The 26,632-nt window shown below is 37.2% G+C and overlaps 1 protein-coding gene across 2 annotated transcripts in view; it reads right to left on the reverse strand.

The window, feature by feature from the left end:
- RBM25 (RNA binding motif protein 25) overlaps positions 1–26,632 on the reverse strand; it is a 33,025-nt gene continuing 6,393 nt past the window's right edge. Inside the window, exons 2-19 of one of the 2 annotated variants that reach the window (XM_059473741.1) lie at positions 26,128–26,248; positions 22,394–22,443; positions 20,798–20,968; positions 20,444–20,501; positions 19,119–19,279; positions 16,338–16,520; positions 14,062–14,115; positions 13,727–13,810; positions 9,876–10,153; positions 8,840–9,056; positions 8,446–8,535; positions 6,746–6,819; positions 5,878–6,028; positions 5,201–5,525; positions 3,921–4,195; positions 3,382–3,480; positions 2,637–2,684; positions 1–1,559 (exon numbers count right to left, since the gene is read on the reverse strand). In XM_059473741.1, coding sequence (XP_059329724.1) covers positions 1,467–1,559; positions 2,637–2,684; positions 3,382–3,480; positions 3,921–4,195; positions 5,201–5,525; positions 5,878–6,028; positions 6,746–6,819; positions 8,446–8,535; positions 8,840–9,056; positions 9,876–10,153; positions 13,727–13,810; positions 14,062–14,115; positions 16,338–16,520; positions 19,119–19,279; positions 20,444–20,501; positions 20,798–20,968; positions 22,394–22,443; positions 26,128–26,233 — 2,517 coding nt within the window. In that variant the 5' untranslated portion in view covers positions 26,234–26,248 and the 3' untranslated portion in view covers positions 1–1,466. The remainder of the gene's footprint in view (positions 1,560–2,636; positions 2,685–3,381; positions 3,481–3,920; positions 4,196–5,200; positions 5,526–5,877; positions 6,029–6,745; positions 6,820–8,445; positions 8,536–8,839; positions 9,057–9,875; positions 10,154–13,726; positions 13,811–14,061; positions 14,116–16,337; positions 16,521–19,118; positions 19,280–20,443; positions 20,502–20,797; positions 20,969–22,393; positions 22,444–26,127; positions 26,249–26,632) is intronic. The other variant, XM_059473742.1, reaches the window with a different exon arrangement.

The raw sequence follows: 26,632 nt of genomic DNA on the forward strand, positions 1-26,632 counted from the left end.
TCAAATATATACATTTTTAATATCTGAAATATTTACATGGTGGAACCTATACACGATCCCAATTGTTAAGAACAGTGTTTTCAAGTGTCCTCTCCCGATACCAACAACTAGTAACTCAAGGTCACAGTTATGTTTTCTGAACAGGTCAACCTGTATCCTTCAGTTAAATACAATACAGAGATACTGGAACACCTTTACTTAATTTGTTTGATATTAAGAATTTTGTTTCAAAAATTAAAAATAACTTTGAGACCGTTTGCTCCCTGGAACACAGTCCTCCTGCAATCAAAACAGCTCACAGCACATTATAGATTTGACTTCTTACCCAGGTATGAGATAAAAAAAATGCAGTTTACAGTACATGTCATCATTTATACCATATCAGTCTATTTATAAAAAAAACATACAAACAAGGCAGGAAAATATTACCCTCTTTTTGTGGACAACAGACTGCATACAGTAGAAAACAAAAGTCAGGGCTAGTTTAACAGTATGGATAAAAACAAGATTTCAGCTTTGTTTGACAACTTATGTTTTAGTTTACATGGTTGGTTGGGTTTTTTTTTAAGAGACTGTCACATTCAAACAGGGCTTTTTGTTTTGTTTCTAAATACTAAAAAAAAAAGTTTTAAAAAATAGTTTCTTCTTAAAAAAACCATCTGATTATTTTGGAGACAGAAGGGATAGTAGGTAGGGCTAGAATGAAATCGAGCAGAAAAAAACCCCAAAAACCATTAGGCAGCACTTACTGAATTTAGGTCCTGCTCTTGTTTTAACTGAGCAAATAGAAAACTTCCTGTGATTTGCACTTTCTGGGAAAGACAGAACATCTGCAAGAGATTAGGTTCCCAGCTTCATTAGTAACTCTTAATGGGCAACAAAGTGCCAAGATTACTACTGGTTCACATTAGAAATAGAGGTTTGAAGGAAATCCTTTTCCAGTCAGATGAAGAGATCAAATGACCACACAAAGCTGTTCTGTGAAAACAGCTCAAGACACTTATTTTTAAATTGTATTTTGATCACTTCTTAAATTAAAAAGGGGAAGTATGCTCCCAAAAAAAGACTGATAAACTTGCAGTAAAATCCTTTGTCTTCATCTGTAACTGATATAGTTCCACATTAAGTGCAAATGTTTTGCAAAACAGGGGATTTTTTTTTTAATATTTACAAGAATCAGAGTAACATAACAAAATTACCAAAGAGCATGTACAGTAGCTGCAGCTTATAAAACATACTGGTAATTGTACCTCATGTATTATAAAGAGAACCAATGCAGGATTTGATAACTAATTCAGAAGGGTAAAAGGGGCCTCAGAGCAGAGGACAAAAAAATTCACATTTTCTACATAAAAAAATACAGGTCTCAAGTCTCTGAGAACAGAGAAAATTCCAAGTCTCTGAACAATGGGGGGAAAAAAAAAGCCCAAAATTGAAATGGGAACCCTAGAAGCAAGGAGAGTGCTTTATTTCACTAGGCCAATCTTCTTTGCTTCTGTCTCGTATATCAACAACCTCCACATTTTGACTATGAAAACTTCAGCTTCTTCATCTAGTACCTGTAGGAAATACACATTTCATAGATTATTTTTTAGGTTATGCATTCCAGTTATAAAGACTAATTGCAGACAGATCAGAAAAAAAATGGATATAGCGTAATACAAGTCCTTGAGAGAGGGACCGAAAGAACTCTGGTGAGTTTGTGTGTCCAGCCTCAGTGACTTGACCAGGCTCTAACCATATACTTGTATAGTGCAACTGTTGAGCACGTCAAGGGAGAAGCATCAGTAAACTAGTACCCAAAAGTGGTTTGGGAAGAGGCAGAGAAATGGCAGGCTTGGAAATATTGTAAGAACAAAACATTCACATGTGGTTGTCTTCTTTTAAATTAACTCCTAATCTCTGCTCATTTTAATTAACTCCTAATCTCTGCTCATTTTAATTTGGAACTTCCTTGGACATTTGTTAAATAAACCCTCAAAGGATTTCTCTTCCCTGAACTTATTGTATAGGCTTTTCTTGAACGTGTACAAACTTTTAGCATGCACAGCATCTCTCCAAAGTTCCTCAAGTCACCTACTAGTCACACCAAGAACAATCTACTATCTTGCACTATGCAAGTGGATCCTATCAACTTTGCCTCCAAGTTTACTTACAGGAAGAGAGCAGATTAGTTTTTATTTACCTTTCAGTGTATGAAAACATGGTGGAACAGTAGCATTACTTCATACTGTTTCTCTCTTCCAACACCAGGCAAAAAAGAGCTTTTACTTTTTTACAGAAAATCACCTTTTGCTCATTAATTAGGAAAAGACCCACTGAACCACTAATAAAAATCTATTCATAAGAATGAGAAGGAATGAAAGTTTTTATTTCTGACATAGTTCTGTTATTGTTGATTTTGACATCTACTACTAGGGACAAAAAATTTTTGTTCCACATTTCTGAGAAGTTCTGAAGAGGGGCCAGTAATTTGTACCTAAGTGTTGTAACAGCAAAATAATACCTGTGCTGGCACAATGTGCTGAATTATTTCTAACACATGTTTTCTGTTATGGACTCTTGCTATTTTGCATAATTGACTTTTAGCTTCAGTAAAATGCAGAAGGTATATCAGTTACAGAATGTCTGCTTACCATGGCAACATCATCCAGTATGCTCTGAGGTGAGCTATGAGCCATAACCTGAAAGAAACAAATGTTTTTAGATGGAAAACTTAGAATAAACCCTATACACATTTTTGACAAATCCAGCTATGTCCAAGGAATTCTGAAAGCTTTGCACGTGCAAGAAGTATTTGCAGTTTATCAGGTTCCAGTAACAGTCATGGCAAAAATTAGCATTAAACTGCATCAGAATCCATCATAGTGAGTCCTAGTTTATGGCCAACTACCGAGGAACAACTTCCAGGAAGCTCCAGACATTCACATGTCCTGTATTTGCCAGCTATTCTTATATCTCCAATTATGTTTTCTTAATTTAAAGAACAAAACTCCCCTCCTTCAACAATAAGCTGCTAATGGAAGACAAAGGCAAAATTCTCCCTGTATCACTCCTCCTAACTGGATTTCTCATCTACCTGTTAAGTATTTAATTTTTTTTCCAGAACCAAGTAAGTTGTATTTCAAGACCATAGAGTTCCATTTATTTACACATATATGCACCCCATATATAATGTAAGCATGGAAAACATTCAACTTCTCCTTTTGACTTTCTGCTAATCAACTGTGTCACAAAACTCTCAGGACTTGCTTTGCCACTCATATGGTAGCCCCAAGATAAACCAACATAAGCCACTATAAACATGAGTACAGGAGTCACTGTTACATTTTAAATAGGGAGGAAAGCCCTAACTTCACAGAGAACACAGAAAACACAAACCTTAGAGCAAACAAAGTCAACTAGTGTGGCTTCTTCTTCACCAATATATTCTATTATTTTCTTATTAATCCATGGTCTGATTCGACGTTCCATTAGCGTCTGGAAAAAAAAAACACAAAACCAAAATTAATAATTCCTTTAAGCTTCACTCTGTTGTGAGAACTGCCCAATAGGTATCTAGAAGACTCAAACAGCTATTTAGCAGAAGATACATTTTGCTATCAATGACAAAACCCTTAGAGATTTGGCATATGCAAGTATTGCTGAGAGCCACTCAAACATTTTACAGTCTTTTTTCCTCCTTCCATAAAACTGCTTGATAATTTGTAGTGGCAGTTCAAGGGAAACCCAAAAAAAAAGCAGCCATACTTCAGAATAAGGACTATGTATGAACAATAACTAGAGGACTCAAGTTTGACTCCACTTGATGATGATACTCCAATCCACTGTGGTCCCAGTAATCTTGCTTTTCTATTCAATTATAATGTTTATTTGGAAAAATTAAGCCTTTTTAAAAATGATTAAATGAATCAACTTACTGAATCCACAATCGACCAGTCAAGAGGATAAGCAAAGAGCTCTGGTTTTGCTGTGGGTATCTTCTCAATGAGACTCTTAATGTGCTTGCGCTTTTCTTCTGTATTGACACTGCCTTTGATACTGCTTTTATCTTCTTCTCCATAATCCAGGGGAACAAGTTTCCTTTTTCGGGGCACATCGTCACTGTCTTCATCATCAAATTTATTGAAAACACTATCCACAGCAAGTTTCTTCCTTTTTACAGCATTGGGCTGATTAGGACTGTTGCAGGCACCTACAACCCAAAAGGCAGAGTAATGTATTCATCAACTGCAACTAGTTTGCTCTTCCCTCATTACTTGAGGAATATTGCTTTATATGCTACATAAACGTCTGTGAATGCCTGACACTGGCTTTTCATCTCTCAAACTCTGTTACAAAAGCGGCCAAAGTAAAGATATTTAATGGAGTGCGTTAATGACTGACCCATCTGAAAAATAGGGTCTTTTTTTCTGCCCTGAAACCAATAAGCACTGTCTCTGAGGGAAGACCACAGTCGAGCCCCAGCCTCAGCAAAGGCAGAGCACAGAGTGAAAGGTTGCAATGCGTAAGAAAAGCGCCCATCAGCCTAAGACCATACAGTCTCTCGTCATTCGAAATATAACACAGTGTGAGCTCAAAGTGCAGCCCAGCATAACTTAATCAAAATAGTAAATAATAAACACATAAACCTTCTGGAGTACAAATGTTTTTAGTTCTGCTGCTCACAAATAATTTTTTTTAAGACAGCAGGAAATTTCTATAGTACTAAGGAATTCTAGGCTCAAATTTCACCCACAACTGTCATCAGTTTATTGTTATATTCTAACAGGAAGAAAAAAAATCTAATTTTATTTTTCTGTAAAAGGGTCTTAAATAAACATAAGAACTACCTAGGTCTTAAATTTAACATATACTTACACCAATGAAAAGTAGCTATGAGTTTCAAAGAGATATTTGCAGATATATTAAGGTGGAAAGCCAGGTGAAAATAACCAATCCCAGCTCACAATATTTCTACAAAAATTGGCCCTTGAACATGCCTAAACTTCCCTCCTTTTTTGGCCTCGAGGTTTTGGATGAAGAGAGCTCTATAAAATGTATCTTCTGAATAGGTCATCTCAAGCACAGTATCTGGATAACAACTACTTAAAATAAATACATCAAACCATTTGACGTATTTGGAAAATCAGGTGGCTACTCAGTTTGACAATTTTTATTTTGATCCCATAAGGAAGATTGAAATAAAACTTAAACTTGCCCAATTTGAGGCTGAGTCCAATTTTGGGCCGATGCTCCTCCAGTTGCTGTTGTTCAGGTGAATTTTCATGAGGGATAATAATGCCACAGGGAGATTCATCACCAGGTGTGTTAGGAGTTGCATTTCCACTAGCTGAAGAGACAGATGGAGCAGAACTGATAGGTCGTAAAGTTGGTTTAAGGCAGGGCTTTTGTTCAGGCTCCTCCTCCTCTTCCTCTGGCTCTTCTCGTTTTTCTTCTTTTTCTGCCTTGTCTTCCTCTTCCTCCTCAGATTCTGGCTCTTGTTTTATTTGTGGCTGCCTACGCCGCTCAGCCTCCTGCTCCATCTACAATGAAACAGACAATTAGCAAAAACAGAAGTTCTCTCAAAACCAGTACTGTTTGAAAAGAATCTAAAGATCCTCCTCTTTAGAAGGCTGTTAGTCAAGAAAAAGAACCATAACTACTGGCATTCTTATAAGGAATCCTGATTAATTCAAATTTGTTTTCAACTCCATCAAATCTGGATGTGGATCTGGAAAGTTTTTTTGTTGTCATTGTTCCTACCGCCTATCTGGACTTCTTTATAAGAAAAAGCAAATAGAGATAATAGTAAGTATCAGGTCTCTTACACCAATTTGGCTTAATACAACCATAATACAAAGGACTCGTTTTCCTGTCAGATCAACAGCAACTCACCCTCTGGAGTTCCGCATCTGGATCTGGATGTCCTTCAGCCAGAAGACGCTGCCTAATTTCTTCTAATTCTTCCTTTTCCCTTTTCCTATCTCGTTCATCTGCTTCCATCTCCTTTTCCCTGTCTCTTAGCCTCTTCTGAAGAGCACTACCCCTATAAAAGATACATATTTTTTATTGAGACAACATTTCAATGGGGGGCTTGTACCACTATACAAGAAAAACTTCATGCAGATATATCTGCCACTAAATGAAAATAAGATTCATAAGGGCACCTGGCATCCTCTGTTTTTGTAACATTAGAATCTTAAGATACAAGGTCTCAACCTTACAGTACAGAATCTACCCCACCACATTAAACAGAAGTAGAGCATGTGGCTGCTGATCTCTTTAGAGAAAGAATCAAGTTTTATAGGTATTTGGCCAGAACCACTTTTGCTAATTTAGTTTTATGCAAATGTCAGTTAGTCCCATGCTGAAGGATGTTCCAAATCATCTACATTAACCAGCTGGTTCTTCATATTATTTACAGCTTGTTTGCTCTGAATTATTTAGAAGCATACTTGTTCCCTTCTCCCTGCTCCCCGCAACTTATTTTGACATTATACTGACTTCTGCCCTGCCTCACAAAAATAAAGTCATGGGAATGAGCAGTTACTCCCAGGCATTAACCAGCAGAAGTAATGAGCTTCCCTTTTCACTCTGCCACTTATGAAGTGACACAAAAATAATTAGGAAATTATTGCCACATTAACCTTACAGCGCCACATTACAAGGCAAATATAAACTCCATAAGCCCCTGCCAACAAACCCTACAACAGTGTTTTAAAGTAAAAATGGACATTTTTTTGTTAGGAATACAAAGACATACCTGTAGTATTTTGGATCATCTCTGTCATCATCATAATCTTCTAAGAATTCTTTCAACCGTTTGGCTTCTTTTGCCTGCAAGGAATTGAAACATAAATAAGAATTTCTGGTTTCCTTTTCAGGAGTTTAAAATTTATTAATGTTATTAGCAAGTTAATTGTAGATCTACTCTGCTTTAAACTAAAATACAGAGCTTTCCAAACAGAAAACGGAAAATTTTGGTATTGCATCCAGAGGGTCCACTGGTATCGCGTCACCAATATATAGATATATATAGGTACACACACACACATAAACATCCCCATCCACATACATGTATACTTATTTGGTTTATTTTGTTTTGCATTACAGATTAAGAAGATCAAAAGTTTCTTTTCTTCAAATTCTTTAAGTCTGCTACTGAGTATTTTAACATGGCAGCCTAACTGTATTTTATAAGTACTGCTTTGTTTCAAGAGCTTTTTTAAGACAGTCATGCGCAGAAACAAATTTGGTGGGTGCTCCTAGGATAAGCACCCTCCTATTGTGGTACTGAAAAAAAACATGTGGCATCAAGGTACAGGCTTACGTGGTATTAACGTGCAGGCGAGGAAGAAAGAGAGGAGACTCGCCCCGCTGTAGGGGACAAGGGAGAAAGTGTCTCCTCTCTTTCTCCCCCTCTGATAAAAGGGGCAAAATTCTCAGTTTGTTAAGGGAAATTAAATTAGGACCTTCTAACCTGTATTTAAGCAATATCCTTAAACCAACAACAATATATTTCTGTGCTAATGACTTTGAGAAACAGATTATGATTATGGCTGTAATTTCAGCACAAAATGAAACACTGTTTTCTACAACTGCAATCCACAGCCAGCATGCAGGAGGATTTGGAATGGAAAATATCATTGAGCCAATTTCAAACATTTTGTCCCCTGCTTATGCATTCAGAGGGAAAACGTGGATTCCACATGAAACAATGTATTTTATAATCCTCTTTCCACTGTGTGTTTCTTTGCACATAAGGCTTTGAAGCAATTTCTAACCCACTCTCTACTACCTCAACGTCTCTCCTCTGGGAATCTATGAAGTGAAATAACACTCCTAATACCTAAAATAACTTTTCTATGCTTTAGCACAAAATGATGAGATTACAGAATTATCTATCTTCCAAAGGTGTCTTTTCCAACAAAGCTTCCAAGTGTTACATTGGTAACTGATAATTTCACAACTAATGAACTAAGGACAGGCTTTTATTAAGTGCAGAGATACATTAAAGAATATTGCATCGTAGCTCATAAAAGGTTTGGGCACATGAGCAGGTTGGAAGTTAAAAAACCAGGTCTAGTTCTACCTAAATGACATAAATGACATAGAACACACAGTAGGTTTTGTCACAAATCTGACAGAAATTACGGATGAAATAGTATGCGATGATTGGACCACAGTATTTTGCAGCTGCCTACTTCTCATGCTTATGCCTTAATTAGACCAAACCACTAGGCTTTGTTTTTCAGACTTTAAGTAGTACTCCCACTTACTAGACATCTTCTGTTTCAAGTCTATTAACTGGGGGTGGGGGGGTGTGTGTATAAAAACACAGGCAGCCTTTATACAAAATGAGAGCTCTATTACTATCCATAATTTTAACAGCAGAATATTCCATTCTAAATGGGACCAAGAGAACAAGGCAAGGAAAATTACAAATCAAACTATACGCCTTACCATTTCCCGTCTTCTTTCTTCTTCCCTCTCAGCCTCTTTTTCATATTCTCGACTTTTTTTTCGTTCTCTGATTTCCCAGTTTTTAAGACGCTGCAACAGAAGAAAATACACTTAAATCCTCAAGAACATTAAGAACAGCAGTACTACTTCAAAGTTAGTTCGAATTGTTGTTTAAAATAACTGTAACTAGTAGTAATTTGCATAATTTTTATTCAAAACGCCCGAATAAAAAGTCTGTTTTGACAGTGACAACATATTCTGCCCCAGCTCATGTACTCAAAAGATAAAAAATGTATTTAGGAAAAGAAGAATGATGTGTTTTATACTAGAGGACTTGTTATCAAGTCTCAAAAGACTTTTTTTTATTTAAAGAATCTTTAAAATTCCAACCTACCTCTTGATATGCAGCTTCCTTTTCACGCAGTTTCCTCTCCAGTTTTCGTCGTTCGTAGGCATCTTCTTCATCTTCTTCTCGGTCTCTCTTCTTATCCTTTTCTCTCTCTCTTTCCCGCTCTCTTTCCCGCTCCCGTTCTCTTTCCCGTTCCCTCTCGCGTTCTCGTTCTCTTTCCCTCTCACGTTCTCGTTCTCTTTCCCTGTCTCTGCTTTTTTCTCTGAAGGAAGAAAAAACCCCAAAGTTCAGTAGAGAGCCTCTCCATTCAATCAAATGATTAATAGAGGTTAGTTTTCTTCTGCAGTTGTAGAAGATGATTAGCTGGTACAAAAATGGGCATAAAATCAATACTTACTGATGGGTATTCAAAAACCCACTAAAAGTAATTGTTTGAACACTAACCATTAAATAGCAATATTTACAGAAACTAAGAATGAGCATATGGCAATTTCTTATGAGACTGAGTTAGCAGTTCTGCACAGCCAAAATTACCAGAAATAAAGGGTATCCTTAACAAATCTTTTGTGTTCATGTGGCTTACAGACAATTTCAACACTTCTGATGATTTAATGTGAAAGCAGCACTTGATATATGATATGATTAATTACAGCTTGAATGATTCCCTTGCTTTTAGTAAAAAACCCCACAATCCAAACAAAAAACCCAAACCAAACCAACTGAAAGAAAACTCCCTGAAATCCAACAAAGGAAATGATAAAACCTGTTTGAGCTAAGAAATGCCACAAACATAAGATAATCTTAAGCAGGAATAAAGCTAATAATGAAAAATAGGAGACATTTGAGATAAAACCAGTATGCTTATATCATCTTTGGAGAGTTGCTTACTGCATATTGCAGTTGTTATATTCTTGTGCTGTGGGGGGAAGTCAAGTATTCTCCCAGTTTGGACTTCCTGCTCTTACTCTGATCTTCCACAAGGATCATTCTCTTTTGAATGGCATCTGATCTACTGAACTATATGCATTTAGTAAACAGCACTAAGAAAAAGTGAAATAAATACTAGCTGAAGTACATTTACCTTGATCTGCTCCGATCCTTGCGATCTGAACTCCTTTCACGATCTCTGTCCCGGTCTCTGTCTCGTTCGCGGTCTCTGTCTCGGTCCTTAGTTCGGTCACGGTCCCTATCTCGCTCCCGTTCACGCTCCCGTTCCTTCTCCTTCTCTCGTTCACGTTCCCTCTCTCTTTCACGCTCCCTCCTTTCTCGTTCACGCTCCCGTTCCCTTTCTCTTTCTCTGCGTTCTTTTTCAATTTCCTGTCTTTCTTTCTCCTTTTTGCCTTTTTCCTCCTCCAGTTTCTAAAAACCAACAAGAGAACTCTCATAGTTAATTTTGTAGTTACACAAACTGGAAATTCCCGACGCAACACACAAGGCTGGTAATGGAAATACCAAAACCGCCACTAATTTAAAAACATTAAATAGGGCTTGGTGGGTATTTTTTGGAACTTGTAAGTATGAAATCAAAATGCAGCAATCACAAGACTTAAGTTTTGTGCAAAAGCACAGATCTACCCAGACCAGCAATCTCCAACCTTAGTAGACTAGGGCTGGTCTTGTATTGTGAGCTGACTAAACTGCACATTCAGTGTGCACTACCAGTCATGACTCAGGTGGGACTCAAATTCTACTGGCCTTATCAGCCAGCTGGGTACAAGTAAAGTGAACTTCCAGCTGATAAAATTAACTCCATTCAATTAGGAAAATATATTTCAGTGGAATGCTTACTGGGACAGTGAGTTGTTTCCAAAAAAGTCTTGGCACACCAAAACCATCCTAGATGAAAACTTGGGTAAAGAAATATATCCACTTACACACGGTGCATGTGGTTAAACAGTGAAGAAAACTGTCACTTTTCCCCTTTTCCCTCCCTAAAAAAGTTCTAAGTGTTCATTGGTAAGAACTGGACTCTGCAGAATGGAATCTTAACTTCCACCACTGCAAGATGGAGACAGTTAAAAAAAAGGTTGGAAATAGCTCTTTTGAAACACAGAAACTAAAGGTTACCTGCTACAGTTTTACTAAAAATTGTACAAAATTGCCCCTTTTTTCATACAGAAACAGTTCTTATGACCAGAATTCCTATAAGACAATAGAAAATACATCAACAGAACGATAGATAAATCCATCCTTGGAAGCAATTGTTATGTGTTCACTTACAGATGCTGTGCTAGGACATGGACCGCCAACACTGGATTAACCTTGCCTATTAGCTATGTTTCTGGGAGGAAGAGCAAGTACACGGTTCACAAATATACCAAATAACAACCACATATACCAAATTTCAACCTGATGGATGCAAGAATACCACTTTTTGAACAAATATTGAGCAGAATAAACAGGTTTATCCCCTTTGGCTCCACGTTTACCATCACTGAAATGAAATTAAAAACTGGAACAATGAAACAGCATTTTCTCTGGTTTGTGTTTTTTTTTGTTCTTTTCTTTTAAACAAAGCATTTAAGACAACTTTAAAAAGCAATCTTACCTGATTAGTGTTCTTCTGCCAGAGGCACAGGGACCAGAGAACCGACAAAGGATTACAGAAATAAAGCTAAATCACTAGTGATTAATGTATCCAGTGAAACTATGCCGCATTGATAACACAATACAGGCAAACCCATGTTGGATACATTGAAATCACAAAGGAAAAAGGGACTAAAAATGGTAGGAATTGGTAGAAAACTGATGTGAAAAAATAAAACTTAGATCCTATAATACACACTGGGCTGCAAAACTAATTTCTAAGGACTGTATTATCCAGGAGCTTTACAGTGTTTAACCTCAGTAGGGTAAAATTTTAAACTAGGTTGTCAACTTTTAAAAACAACTTACCTCAAATTTCATATACTTTTAAAGAAAGTTTACATACTGAAGTGGTTGATACTTACAGGTTATCTTAGATGTTCCAATAGAAATTTCTTTAGTTGAACTCCTGCTTTTTCACCACTCTCAAAAAATTTGTTTATGGTGAGATTTCTCAAGAGAGTGGGTTTCTTTCTTTTACTAAAAATATATTCACAGAAGTGTAAATACACACGCACAAGTTTTAGTATACTAAAATCCTTTTCTCAAGTCCACTTCCTTAAAATCCAATTGAAAAAATAAACAGGTGTATTTTGTAATCAAAATCTGACCTCAGTTAACTTCTGTAAACCTAAATAAAAGGATCTGACAGGGTAATGGGATGGGAACAGTATCAGATAAACTGAAGTAATGAACAGAAATGAACAGGTAGAAGAATTATAAATCTTACCTTGAGCTCTCTTCAGACTCGTCCGTGCTGTAAATGGACGCCCCCTGCAATGCTGATACCCTGACAGTCTGTCGTTATTGTTTATAAACTCATACCAAAAACATGCAAAGGTTCACTGTGCTCACTAGCCCACTGCTAAAGATTCAACAGCCCCTTTTAAACATATCCAATATACACAATGATTACTTCTAGTTGATTTTTGACGTTAAGAAATCCAAAACAGCCCCCCAAAAATACAAATCGAGGGCACTGAAATGCCCAACAGCTTCTGAAACAGTGAAGCTTGTTTTTTGTTTGTTTTGTTCGCAATTTAAAAAAAAGTATTACTCATTTGCATTTTAGTATCAGTGACAACATGGGGCTTGGAATTGAACACAATTCTACTGAAGTTTCACCACTAACCAGTTTCACGTTCAATTGCTGAGCTTCTTTGGTTGACTTTTTCTAGTTTTTTTTTCCCCCAGGTTTCTATCTTGCAAAGCTTTAGTCAAGAGAAAAACTGAAAACATGTACATACAATAACATGTAGTCACCTGTGTTCATACTGATATGTTTGCATGAAAACATGGTACCATCCCCAGTGACTGCATGTGGTAAAGCTGAAACAACATGGACACACTTCACCTCGCTGTATCTTCAACATTTTCTTTAATGTTGACGTGGGGGTACTTTGAAAGAAAATGTGTGCTCAAAAGAGCAGCTTGTGGATATTTCCCTAGGCCAAGGACCACTCCAATCTTGTTGGGAAAAAATTAATACCAACTTTAAGCTAAACATTAAAATAAGACCATCACATGCATAGTTGTGCTCTCCGATCCGCAAGTATCACTTTCCAAAGCAGAAACATTCACATTTGCACTAGCATTAGTGGAAACTTCTGTAAGTGGGGACCCTGGGGTGGGACTTGATGTGCACAAACATTTCCAAGCCAGTTACCCCTTTGCATATTTTTCTGAGGGGGCATCCATAAGTATAATAAAAAACAGAAACTCATACTTACATCCTATTCCATGTTACTTTCCAAGCTGTGAGTTTCATCTTGCATTAGTCACCATATGATCTCTATCATAATGGTGGGGGTCAATGAATAGATTAGCTTTATGGGAATTTACAGTTCTTCCATGCATCTAAAGTTTGGTAAGTCTGGTAACCACTGACCTAGTTTTAATCTTCCCCCACTCTTAACTTAGAACTATTAAAATAAAAGACTTTAATTTAATTCACGTTTCATCTCTTCAAAAATCTTGGATAATGTTACAAATCTACCTAGAGAAACACACTCAAAGTGTATGTCTTATACTGCAGCCCCGTTTAGCCTTCACTTATAAATATATTGACTTAATGTATGTGTAGCAACTTAAGCTGCCTTTATTCATGCTGAAGTGAGAAGAATGAAAAATACTCAGTAGCAATCAAAGTCTTAGCATAAAGATGTCATGGGCCACTTTAACGTGGCAACTGTCTTTTTCTGACTTGTAAAGAGCTACATGTATATTAAACCTAATACAAACATAATTTTAAGTGATAATGCAATGGTACTGCTAAATTTTATAACAGTGGTTTTTTGGATTTTGAAAAAGCCTAATTTGTATCAAGTGCAAAAACAAGAATACTACCTTGTGTGTGTCTCTGAATTTACTGATCTCTCTTGATATCAGGTCTCTTTTGTCTTCCTCCATTTCTATAGCATTTATATCCTCCTAAAAAACAAGGGGGACAGGAGTAAAAGCATTAACAGCCATCTGTACAGACATAGGAGAACAAGAGAAAAGCTGAAGGTTAGAAGTTTTCAACCAGTCTTGCAAGAGAAAAATAAAGTCCTTCTGCAGTACCAAACCTGACAGTCTGATGTTAATGAGTGGAAAAAAAAAAAAATCAGATGGACAAGAGTCACAAATCTGGCAACTAGCAGTAAACATAGTCATTGTCAAAGCCTACAATGTAAACGAACCTTGGTGATGAGTGGATAAGGTATCAGTGGGGCCACTGGAAATCTGCGGAAAATCTGCGGAAAAATCCACGGAGATTTTTTTTTTTAAAAAGTGATTGCACACTACTCTGAAAAACAATGTTTTGTATGTTTGTACTACAACGCAATATTGTATTGCTGTGATCTCATTTTTTTGATTCAACAAAGTTACAGAAGAACCTCGCTAATTCTCCCTTTGCTGAACTACTTACAAACACATAGTGATGTCTCATGTTAGTAAGACTTCACTGAATTACAAGTGTACTACAGGATATTAGTACGCTATGGTAGCATCAGAAACAAGGCTAAGCTACACTTGCCAAAATAAATATGTATATTTGCAGTGGGTATGTCTTGATTTCATTTACTCGCTAATTCGCAGAATTTGGTAGATTGCACCTGCTCTTATAGTTAGTGCGAATTAGCGAGGTTCCCCCGTGCTTGAAATTGAAAACCAGATTCCACTCACTCTCAGCTCCCCACACACATTTTCAACTCCCCCACAGCAGTCATGCCTTCACCCAGAAGAACTAATAGCCTCTGCTGCTAACACCAGCGGGAGTCATCTCCACACCAAGCCCTTCAGGGGACAACAGCCCCAAAGCTGGTGAATTTCCACACCCCCCTCACCGCCCCCACAATATATCTGCATCCACCTTCCCTTTCCCCCCCACCCTCACAGTCTTTCTCTCCCCTCTCCTTTATGGACAAGAGAACAAGAAGCTAGTACCATCTCTTCACTCCCACCTCTATCCACACAGGCCAAAGATGGCAACTTCCAAGTTTCTTGTCTTCCTTCCCAGTATGGAAAGGGTGATGGGGTGCAATTTCAACCCACAAGTGCTGCGAATTTTACAAGCGCTCATTTGGCTACTCAACTGGCTCAGATTAGCAAAGTTCTATACGACACAGAGCTAAGAAAATATTGCTCTGTTTTAGGGACATACCCAGCACCCAGCTCTTCATGACTGCAAAGGCCTCTTACAATGTTTAACTACCTGGCATTATTCATGGCCATATATATGTATATTTACCCACAGGATAATACACATTGCAACAGCACTTGCAACAAAAAAATACAGCTGATAGCATTAAACAGTGACTCATTTGCAAATTGTCATCAAGGAAAACATCTTCTCCCAAAGGGAGGGAGAAGAAAGAAAAACAAATTCTCAGCTCAGCACTTTTATACCTCAGGTTGGCCATGACTAACAATATTGTGGGAAGATAGACTTGCTCCCTGAGGGAGATGTTTCTTGCACCACATTTAAACTCCACAAGCATTTGAAACTGCATCATTGCCTTGGAATAGGTACTTTGCAGAAGACTTAAGCGGGTAAAAATCTTGGTCAAACAATTTTCCAATCTCTTTTATCTCTTTCCAATTCTCTTTCATATAAGGTGCAGAATGTTAAGTGGGAAAGCCCATTTTCCCATGGTTAGAAACTTTGCTGGAAAAGCTAAGTCTGAGTTTGCTTATCCTTGTTCCCCCTTCTCCATTTTGTTTTAATCCATAAAAAGGTCATTCACAGAAGCAGGTCTAAACCAGAACATTCATTCCTGCTTAACATGTTTTTTTTTCGCATTTCACAAGGATAGGAAAGCTGGCTGACCAAATCCAGCCAAACTGAGATGTGTTTAGAAGTGATTTTGTAAGGCAGGAAGATTACAATGTGCCTTTCATCCCCAAAGGATCCCTTCAAGGACATACACAACTAATGAAGTGCTTCCACATATGAGTAGACAGCTGCAACCAGTTGGATCAAGGCACACTACAAGAATGCATTCAAAAAGCAGAGAGAAATATTTTGTCAAAAAACTACCAAATTCATGGCATTACAATAGTGCCCTGGCATCTTTCACTGGAGTGGATGGTATGCAGGAACTCTTTACGGTTGTTTTTTAAGTTCTTATTGAAAAACCCTATATGCACATACAGATTAAACTGCACTAAATTCAGTATTTCCACCTTCAGAGGGATGAAAGGTCGGTTCAGTCCTGCCCAGATTCAAACCTGTTGTTCCAAGAAGTTTATGTGCTCAAATCCCTAAACCATCCTGAAGGGATGGTGTCTATAACTGACTAGCTTTCCGCTCAAAAAAAAAAAAAAAAAAGAGGAATTGCTGCTGACATCAATGCTTGTTGATTTGTTTTCTCATCAGAAGTTTAGGTTTAAAGTATTTGCACAAGGTTTGGCCATTATATAAAGGTGAGTTGAAGAAAAAAAAATCTGTTTTGTCCAAAATCAAAACACATACGTCCTCCTTCTTTTCCTTTTTCTTCTTCCTGGGGTGAGAGTCAGATTCCTGGGAGGGGGCATTGAGCTCGCTGGAATATTCTCGTATTAAGACTTCAATGGCCCCTTTAATTATCTGATCTCTTCTCTTTGTTTCCTCATCCAGTGCTTCATCATCATCATTTGTTGTCTCTGGTCTGGAGTTCTAAGGAAAAATGGCAAAGTAACAGGACTTAACAAATTGAGAGTAATAGTTGTTTTATCAGAAGTTCACCTTTCATCATCACATTCATGCCCCTACAGTATTTACTATAAAAAAACAAAACCCCAAACAAACAAAAAAAAAATACAAAAAAAAGGAAAAAAACCAAACAACTCACCACATGAAAACCAAACCACCTACAAATACAAGTAATTATCAATTGCATTATATTAGTCAGATCTTTTCACACTGGCAATACCACAGTTTATTGCACAGTTTGATGGAATGGATGCAGAGAGCAAGTGTAGGATTGTATAATAAAATACCATACTAAAATAGGAACACAAAAATGGTGATTAAGGCAGTAGACAGGAAAAGAGAGAAGACCCACACACCCCCAGAAAGGCAATCACTGTAGTGCAGCTCTTGGTCAAAAGTTTTGCCTTTTATGTTCCAGAACTTCAAGTCACTTCAACAGCAGTTCCTCCAAGCCTTCTATTAAATGCCACGCAATACGAATGCCTACCTAAAACTTCCAAGCTGCAACTTCAAATTGGAGAACTATATTAAAGAAACATCATTAGGGAAAACATTCCTTGAACAACAAGCTATTTTTAAAATTATCGTTGATCAAGTACTTTGCAGTTCCTCATCTTTTTGCCCCTTTCAACCTTGTAGGGAGGAAAAGGAACACAAAGAAGTGCCTTTCCCTAAATATTACATGAAAGCATAGAAAGATGATGTGCACACCAAGCAAGGTAGCCCACCTCTCAATCCCCTGAATCTTTTAGAAAAATGGAATCTCACCTGAGAATCCAGCTGGGTATCCCGTCAAACGATAGGTGGTGGGTGGAGTGAGGGGGAGGGAAGGGTCTGATGGAGCAGCAGCTAAGAATGAGGGGGAAGGGAGGATTCAGTTGGAGCTGAAGAAGCTGCCAGGCCAAGGAGGAGCAGGCTGAAAAGAGCTAGAAGGTGGTGACAGGGGGTGGAATTGAAGAGATCCAGGGAGAAGAAGTGATCAGGGAGAGCAGGTAATAAGATAAAGGTTTGCTTGGTGTGTCTCTGTATGAAATCATGTTGTAGTTTATATGTTTGATTTCTTAGTTCAAAATATTTGAGAAAGTTTGAAACTTTTGGATCCAAGTGGCACTAGCACACCAATGATGGTATGAAAGGAATTGCAAGCAGTTTGATCACAATGCACTTCATCAATACTCCTCAGCAATTCACAGCCTTTCTTAGCACCACCACAAAAAGGAGCAAAAGACCAGCCAAATCCAATAAGACCCAACAAAAACCATGGAGTTAATCTCATTCTACCATACATTTCTCCTATGGTTGCCTTCACCAAAGTCACAAACAGTACCTGCTGCTGTATTACCATCAATCCCCCCAGACTGACTGTAACTTGCAGAAAACAAAATTCTGGAGAGATGTACAAGAACTCCAGAAATACTTTAAAGCTTGTTTGCAACACCAGCTGTGAAACACAGTATCACAGGTGATGCCAACATGAAACAAGGAAGTAAGAATGAAAAGGCAGTCCGATCAAGCCCTTACCTAGGCTAAGAGCTCATACAGTACTCCATTCAAACCTCACAAAGTTAGCACTCTGCTTTCCTAAGCCACTGGATTTCATCCCAAACACACGGCGTCCAGTCAAAAATATGTCAAGAACTGCAAGTCATCATTATGCCTCTACTTCTGGTTAGGTAAAATGAAATAAAAGTATCTGTGTTTCCACTATAATCTACATGTATTTAAGAAAAATTCCAAACTGAAATTTTAAAAATTTTCTTGCTACAGCATGATTAGAATTTTTAGTTTTCTAAACTAGAGCCTCTTCTCACTTTGATCTTACTGAAAAAAACTGGTTTTAAGTGGTATCTTAAAGCACATAAAAAACCTTTAGGAGTTAGAGACAAAGCCCAACTTGATTTGGGTTGAAATACAGCAAGTTTCTTTCAGCAAAGAAACAGACACCATTAACTTCAATGCAAGCTTGTCAATTAAGGTATCTTTGCATCTCAATAAGAATTCAACATAGCAAATATCAGCAATTATTCCAGAGCAGATCCTTAGCTTCAGAAAGGGATAGTACAAAAGCAATTTTCCCCTCTACTAAATGTCTGAAAGCAGCCCACTGCCTGATATCTGTCTCTTCTAGTGAAGGATCTACTTCTTTCCTTTTCAGTACTTGTTCCGAAAGATCATCAATTCCCCTCAGACAGCAAATTTACAGATTGATGGAGTAACTTCTTCTAGGGTTTCAGCACTTTCAAGAGTTTCTAAACAAAAATGAGGCAACGGAATCAAAACATACAGCAAATATTACTGCACTTCATAATGAATTACAGAAGTTATTCTAGAAATGTAGTTGTAGCTTGCAGGTAAGCAAGCTTCAAACACTATGGAATTAAGAGCTGACATTTCTCTGCCTTTCAACATATCTTCACACTCACTAATGTGAATCTGGCAGAATCCTAAAATTAATAAAAGACACAGAAAGATGTAGAAACTGAGACATGCTCACAATCTGATCTAGAAAGCAATGTTACACTGACATTCTACTAAAAGAATGCAAATCACACATATACATACCCCATTAGATGCCTTTTTCTTTGCTTTCCATTCATCTAGCTGAGCCTTTGTCTTTGCATCAACTTTGACCAGCAGCTTCTTCTCTCCAATCTGGAGGTCATGGAGTAGTCTCAGTGCTCGTAGGGTAGAATCTGGCTCTTTGTACTCACAAAATCCAAAGGCTGAAATGGATGATTGAAATGAGAAATAAACACATTAAAGCTCTTCAGGTAATTTACTTTGTTTAAAAATGTGTTTAAAATCAATAAACTTGGAACACAGGCACTTTTTTTAAAAAAGCCAGGAGTACACATCATAAAAACTCAATGTTCACCCACCGAACTCATCTTTGATATAATTATCAGTCCAATAAATAAGATGGAACCAGTACACACATTGTAGATGTCCCATGCCTGGAAACTTCCATGGTCAGGTCAGATGGGGCTCTGAGCAACCTGATCTAGTTGAAGATGTTCCTGCCCTTCAAAGGGGGTTGGACTAGATGAACTTTAAAAGGTCCCTTCCAACTCAAATGACTATGATTGTGTTTGTAAAGCTTTTGATATATCTGTCTTAACTAAGAAATGTAGTCTATATGATGACATCTCAGGTCGATTTGCAATTGTCTGATGACCAAGGGCATCAATCAACAGCTCGTTGTTAAACTAAAGGGAAGGGTTTCAATCTTTCAGACACTCAAACTAGGTTCTTCACAACAGTTACATAAAAGTGTTAAATGATAAAAACATTTTTGACAGCAAAATAAAAAAAGTGTGAGAGATAAAAAAGCTGAAGAAACTGAACTACATCCTTAAAAAGAAAAAAAAAAAAAAACAACATAAATCCAGCAAGATACAAAACCAGCAAAAAAATAGTAACCAAAATTGTTTCCTGCAGTCACTTTGGAAAGGTCACAAAAATTAAAACAGTTCAACTTGACAATAGGAAAGGTCAATTTTACATCAGAAAAACCTCCTTCATGGAGAAGAACAATACATATTATTGGAAGTGGCTTGTGAAAGTGTTAGAAAAGTATCTTTCTTTGGGGCTAAGTCCAAAGAGGCGAAGCTTTCTCAGGAATAGTCTATAAAATCATTCAGCTTCAGAAAAGAAAGGTAAGCAAACTAGGCTCCCAAGACATCTTTCAATTTAACCATTCTTAATTATATTATTTTATTCTCAATTCCAGAAAATACTAGTCCTTTACTAGAAAGCATTTCACAGCTATCATATTACAGCATCTTAAAATGTTAAATTATTAAGAACAGCAATGCATCACAATAGTAAAATGCTGCCAGTTAATAAAAAAAGTATATCTAGAGATTTTGAAAAACATGAACAGTTACCTTGAAGTTTTCCAGATGCTCCTTGCACTCTCTTCCAACTCAAAACCAAACCACATTTCTGCAATTAAGAGAAGTATCATTAATTATTATGTTGAAAGCATTACAAAAATGTGACCACATTTTGCAAAATATTATAAAATTAAAACAGGGTAAACTCTACTAAAAATAAAATACGTCTATATTCATAGACATCTATATTGTCAAAAAGCTGTACTCCCCATTATTGGATTTAGGCATAATGGGCTGCTATTCCAGTGAGTGGGAATAGCTCTACTTTAAGTTTCAATACAATACTTGTGGGTCCTTTATTCATCAGCCAGGGATGAAATGTAGCAAGCAGTCTGCTGTACTTACTGCTAGAAGCTGCCGTATGAGCATGTCTGAGGCCTTCTCTGAAATGTTGCCTACAAAAACAGTAGTAGTGGGACCACAGTTTTCATCATTTTCTTTGTTCTTCAAGCCGGGATGATCTTTTCTGACTCCCAAGTGTTTTCCAACCATAGACACTGTGGTAGGAACTAACACCTATAAAGAGCAAGAGAAATTGTAAAATAAAGCACTGGACTTTTTTTTTTTTTAATTGGTAAGACATGAGACTTAGGGATCTGCACTTATTTCAAATTTGAATTTTCATACAAACCTCGGGCTTATGGAGTAAAACACCAATAAGCAGTTCAGGCTTTAATATTTCTACAACACAAAAAAGATGGCCATTTTCTGGCAAAGGAAAGTAACAAAAGATAACTGAACACAGCCACTGAAGGTCTCAAGGTGAGCATACAGTAACATCAGGTATTATTTCTCCTACAAATAAGTTTGCAACATTTGAGTCACTGGAAGTTGAATTACCTTACCTAATACTGTAAAAACCAAGGTGTGAATAGAAAAGTAACTCTGACTCAAAGGCTTCAATGGACACATGACACATGATCTTAAAGCTTCCACACAGTGAATAAACACTACTGCTTTATTTAATAAACACACAACACAAAGTCTCTTTGGGTTAAGGAGCAAACATCCATAAGTTAACTGTACAAAGACAGGCAGGACCATCTGCTCCATTTTGCTACACTTCCTTCACCTAAGAGTTAACAATTCTTATGCATAGTCTCTCTTCTCAGAACACCCTTCTAGAAGTGTCACTTACTAAAAGTTATTCTAATCACAAAACTGAAAAATAAATTTGTTTCAGTATCTCTGTCTTAAACACACTGGTTACCATGAACATACCCTCCAGTAGGAGATAATACAAGCTATCCAAAAATTCTGTATTTTGGGGAGATTTCACTCCTGCAAAATCACACAAATGGTAACTCACATTGAAGTCGAGAAGTAATGTTTATATTTTAAAGCGCACTTTTTTCCACCCAAAAATCATAAACCTCCCTTCCAACTTAAAATTTGTAAGATAGACAAAGAAACCTTTCATTTGCTTTTTCACAGATGGATATTACATGCAACTATTCCTTTTCCTGCAACATGGAGACAGCAACCTTATCTGTAAGCTTGTCAAATCACATCTTTTTGGACAACCTAGCAGTGCTGTGCGATGGCCTCACAACCCTGGATGAGGTAATGCCTTCAGGGTACTGTGTCAGGGCTACAAACTCCAGAGTAAGAGACCTGGAACCTCCCTGATCTAACTGTACTGCACAGGAAGAGCACACATGATCCAAAGACAAAGCCTCTCACTGTATTTGAGAGAAGTGTGTCTTCTTGCAAGAACAATAACTGCTTCACCTCTGCAGCTGGTGTCTCCAGACATTACTTCAAACTTTGTCTAGGTGAGAAATTACCGTAACATTTGCATTATAGCTGCATTTAAAATTAAGCATCTTCTTTCATAATACAATTCTGACAGAATAGAGCAAAACAAAAACACTGGTGACATATACTAAGTTTTATTCTCAATTTTATTTGGCTATCCTACATCCCTACTGTAATACTTACAGTTGGAGCAGGAGCCATGATGCCCATTGGTACAGGAATCATAGGGGTCCCTGAGAAAGACAATACATTAATATTAGTCTGCCCTGTTGAGAACTGATGAATACAAATAGAATCACTGCAGACATGATTTTCAAACTAGACAGCAATTTTAGTCAACTAAGAATTTCACAGTACTGATTACCAGTAATTCCTCAAGCATTCCAAGGAAGCATATAAAACCTATCATAGGCATCCTGGTCACTTTCTGGTATTACCATTTCAACTCTGTCATACACAAATCTATTTTCAGAGCATAATCAAGCCACAGTATTGTTCTAGAAGACAGTGGGGTGATTAATGAGGCAGGGAATTCCTGAGAGCAAAGGCAGCTGATGCCCTACAGATGATCTCGTTCCCAGCTTACACAGTTCCCACAAGTGCAATGGTTTTTGCACATGGCTATAGGGATGAGGTCCTGTAGAGAACGGCACCAGGCTTCATGCCACTATTTATGGAATAGCTTAATAAAGGCAGCATAAAAAAATCTCTATTGAGAAGCTGCTGAATACTTCACTTGGCAGTCTCCAATACCTAATTTAGAAAACCACAGAATTTTAATAATGTTCATTAATTGATATTAAACGGTATTTTAAATTAATATTTAATGAGATGAAACCCATTTTACACTACCAAATTCACTAGCAGCTTTAAGCACTTTCATGAGCCAATATCTGATCATAAGAAAGGCTCTTTACATGCCAGCTGCTAGAGGTTAAATATATTAAATGAATGGATTTCATCAAAACTACTTGTTGATCAGCAGACACATTGAGACTTGAGAACAGTGAGGTCAATCTCATGTTCTTCACAGGAATCCTATATCTCCTTTTTTTTTCCATTCTACAGACTTCCATTGTTTTTTCCCTCTCAATCCTTCCCTTACTGTTGTATTCAAAAAATTCAGAAATTTGTATTCAGAAATTTGTTGTATTCAAAAAATTCTAAACAAATTTCTGCAACCTACTGCCCCTGGATTTGCTCCCCCTTTCTCTAGTGTTTAGTCTTGAAATACTTCTCCTCAGACATCCTTTCCAGTTTTTTCCTCATCCACTCTGGTTTTGCTTTATTTATGTTTTTATTTTCTCCAGCTCTCAATTCTCTTCCTCAGTCCCTTCATATTAAGGTCGTACTACCTCTTCTTCCTCCAAATCATTTAGACAATCAAAACTGTTTTGCTCTCCCATGTTCTCTGTTTTAATACACCACAGCATCTGACAGGCTGTAGCAACGACTCACAAGCAAGACTGGTCGTGCAGCTCTATAATTAATATAATTATCACAATGGCTTTTAAAGTTACAGCTCAGCAAACACATTTGTGTTATCACTGATAATTCTATGAAACTATCTGCCCAATGTTTAGCAGAAGCCACAAAAATCCACTGAAATATTGGGCATGTCAGGAAATATAATGACCATAAAGGCATCATTTAGCTGCTACACAAAAGCTTGATGCACCTACAGTTTTGACTAAGGCCTACAGACCTGGTCTCTGCAACCCAAGGCTGCCCAGCCTCACAGAACAGCACCTACATGACTTCATTGGTGAAGCAGCTGCTTCATTAAGAAAGGCTGCACACTCTGAGACTCTTCAAGTGTGGAGGTTTGCAAGGCATGGAACGTGGCTGAGGTGAACAGAACCACTAAACTCAACCCGCCCGACTCCCACATCAGAACTGGGGCAGGAGGGAGACACTGAGTAGGGAACAAATTTAAAAACAAACTTAAGAGAGCAGCACTTTTCACAGCAGTTAATAAACTTTTCAAATTTGTTTTAAGAGGTGACAGAGATGAACAGAGTAAAAAAATTCCAAAATGTTCACAAATGACAGGTCCAGAAGAAGACAAAGAACAACCAGAAAATCATACTCTACTACCCAACGCTACCGGTGCATGAAGCACAGACTCAGAAAGCAGACAGGCATACATGCCCACCCTAAATGCTGCCTTCTAGTCCCACTGCCCACACACTGCATCAGCCTATATGGACTGCAGGTCTCACCTACTACAGCATTTCTGGCATGCAAAATTGGGTTTTTTACACCTTAGTGGTATCCAGTAATCTTCAGAGATTTATCAGAATCACCTCCTTATCAGATCTTCCACACTAATATTGGGAAATGCTAGAACTTCCTGTTTTTAGCAACTGTATTTTTAAGCAAAACAAACCACCTTTCTGATCTTCATTATTATGCAAGCAAACTACTCCAGCTGAAACTCTTCAAAAAATTACAGGCTGAGGTAACTAAGACATTAATTTTTCACCAAACAGCTAGCTAAAGATAATATTGTAAGTCACTAAAATTGTGATCTTACATATGGACTAAATTCAGAGCAGATTTCATAAAATCTGTGGCATTTTCAGCTCTACTGATGTTCTTATACTAAGAAGTGAGATCCACATCCTCTACAAGTCAAAATATGTTGTCTGCACAGGCAAGCAAATCATGTTTCTCTTATGCAGACAAAAGCTTTATTCTCACCTAATACCAGTCTTCTCCACTCTACATACTATTCAGATTCCTAATATGAGACTAATATAAACTCAGATTCCTAAAATGAGACTATTTAAACTCAACAAGAGAACAAAACGATCTTTGTCACACATTCTAAGAAGTAAAATGTTCATAGCCAAAAATTAGACATTTAAAAATATATTTCAGAAAGATTTTTTTAAAGTATCTGGTGTTTTATACACTAGTATATGCAAATTGGAGCTAGAAAAAATAAGAGGTATTATTTTAAAATTCAACCCGAAATTTTTGATGGCAGGATGCTACCTAAGCAAGAGCTCTTCCTTTATCAGAAAATAGGGTAACATCTCACAGTTCTCAAGAAAAATGTTTAGAAAAATTAATGCAAGTAAAATTAGCCTAATAAATGATGTGCAGAATTTTTTTTGTAGTTCACCCATCTGTTTTTTGAATGTCTCTATTGTCTATAAAACACTCCTGTACAACACAGTTTAAGACAATATAGACAACACAGGAGTTATTTTCTGCAGTTCTTGTGATGAATTCTGAAGAGGTAATTCTCTGATGTCTTCCCCTCTCCCACCTCAAGTCATCATTACGTATACTCACAATGTACAGAAAGAAAGCTGTTCCAGACCAACAAGATAAAATCTCAACTCAAAAAGCAGAGGCTGATCTTAGAGATGAACAAAGAAAAAAGGCAGGAATAATTTTGGGAAGATCAGAAGAAATTATAAAGCTAACTGTAAATTTGCAAGATGTTTAAAGGAAAGAATACAAGAAGCAAAATAAAAGAAAGTGGGACATTAAAATAGAGAAAAACAACTCAAAAAAGTTGAGTTGAAAGTTACTCCTCTATGTTCACATCACACATACTCAGCATACCCAAGAGTTTCCAAAGGCTATTACAATGGATTACTGTCAAAACAGTGGCTTCGAAACACCTAATATAAACAGAAATCATCACTCAGCTTCAGTCTTGAATACAGGCTCAAGAAAAGTCCAGTATTTAATTTCTGCTTAAATGTAAACAGTTCTTGGTAGACCAAAAAGAGCTTGCTCACATGACATTCTCTGTGGGAAAACTAGAACCTCAACTGCAATGTACACAAATCTGAGTTACCAAGATATATTATTTACAAAAGTTCCTGGCTTTTAAAGGAATTCAGAATAACAGAAAGAAATTAAATTCTACAATACTTCCATATATTAATATAACTTACCAGGAGGTACAGGTGGAGGAAAACCAGGAAACTGTGGAGGTGGGATCCCAGGGGGAAGCGTTGGGATTCCCATGGGAGGGCGATTCAAATGAGGTGGAAAAGACATTCTTGCAGTCACAATCTGAAAAAAACAGAGAAGGAAACTTATAGTCAGTTCCTAAACGTGAATTACAAAAGCAGTGAAGTGGTAAATGTCTGTAATTATTTAAAATTTTTATATGGACATTCAGCTACAAACTAGAACTTATTTTTTCAACTTTTTTTCCCTCCCAGCTATTCATTATGTTAGATGGAGTAGAAGTCTTCTCTCTCAATTAAAAACAGCACTTCTAAGGAAGTGTTTCAGAATGAACTGAAAAACAAAGCTATATCTGACTCCTCATACCAATAAGAGCATTTAACAGTTTGTACAGTTTCTTTAAAATAAAGCTATCTTTGCAGTATTAGAAAGCAAAACTGATCTTGTAACACATTTTCAATAAAGCAAGTAGTTCTGTTGTACAAG

Source organism: Ammospiza nelsoni, chromosome 6, assembly GCF_027579445.1.
Source record: "Ammospiza nelsoni isolate bAmmNel1 chromosome 6, bAmmNel1.pri, whole genome shotgun sequence".
Classification (NCBI taxonomy): domain Eukaryota; kingdom Metazoa; phylum Chordata; class Aves; order Passeriformes; family Passerellidae; genus Ammospiza; species Ammospiza nelsoni.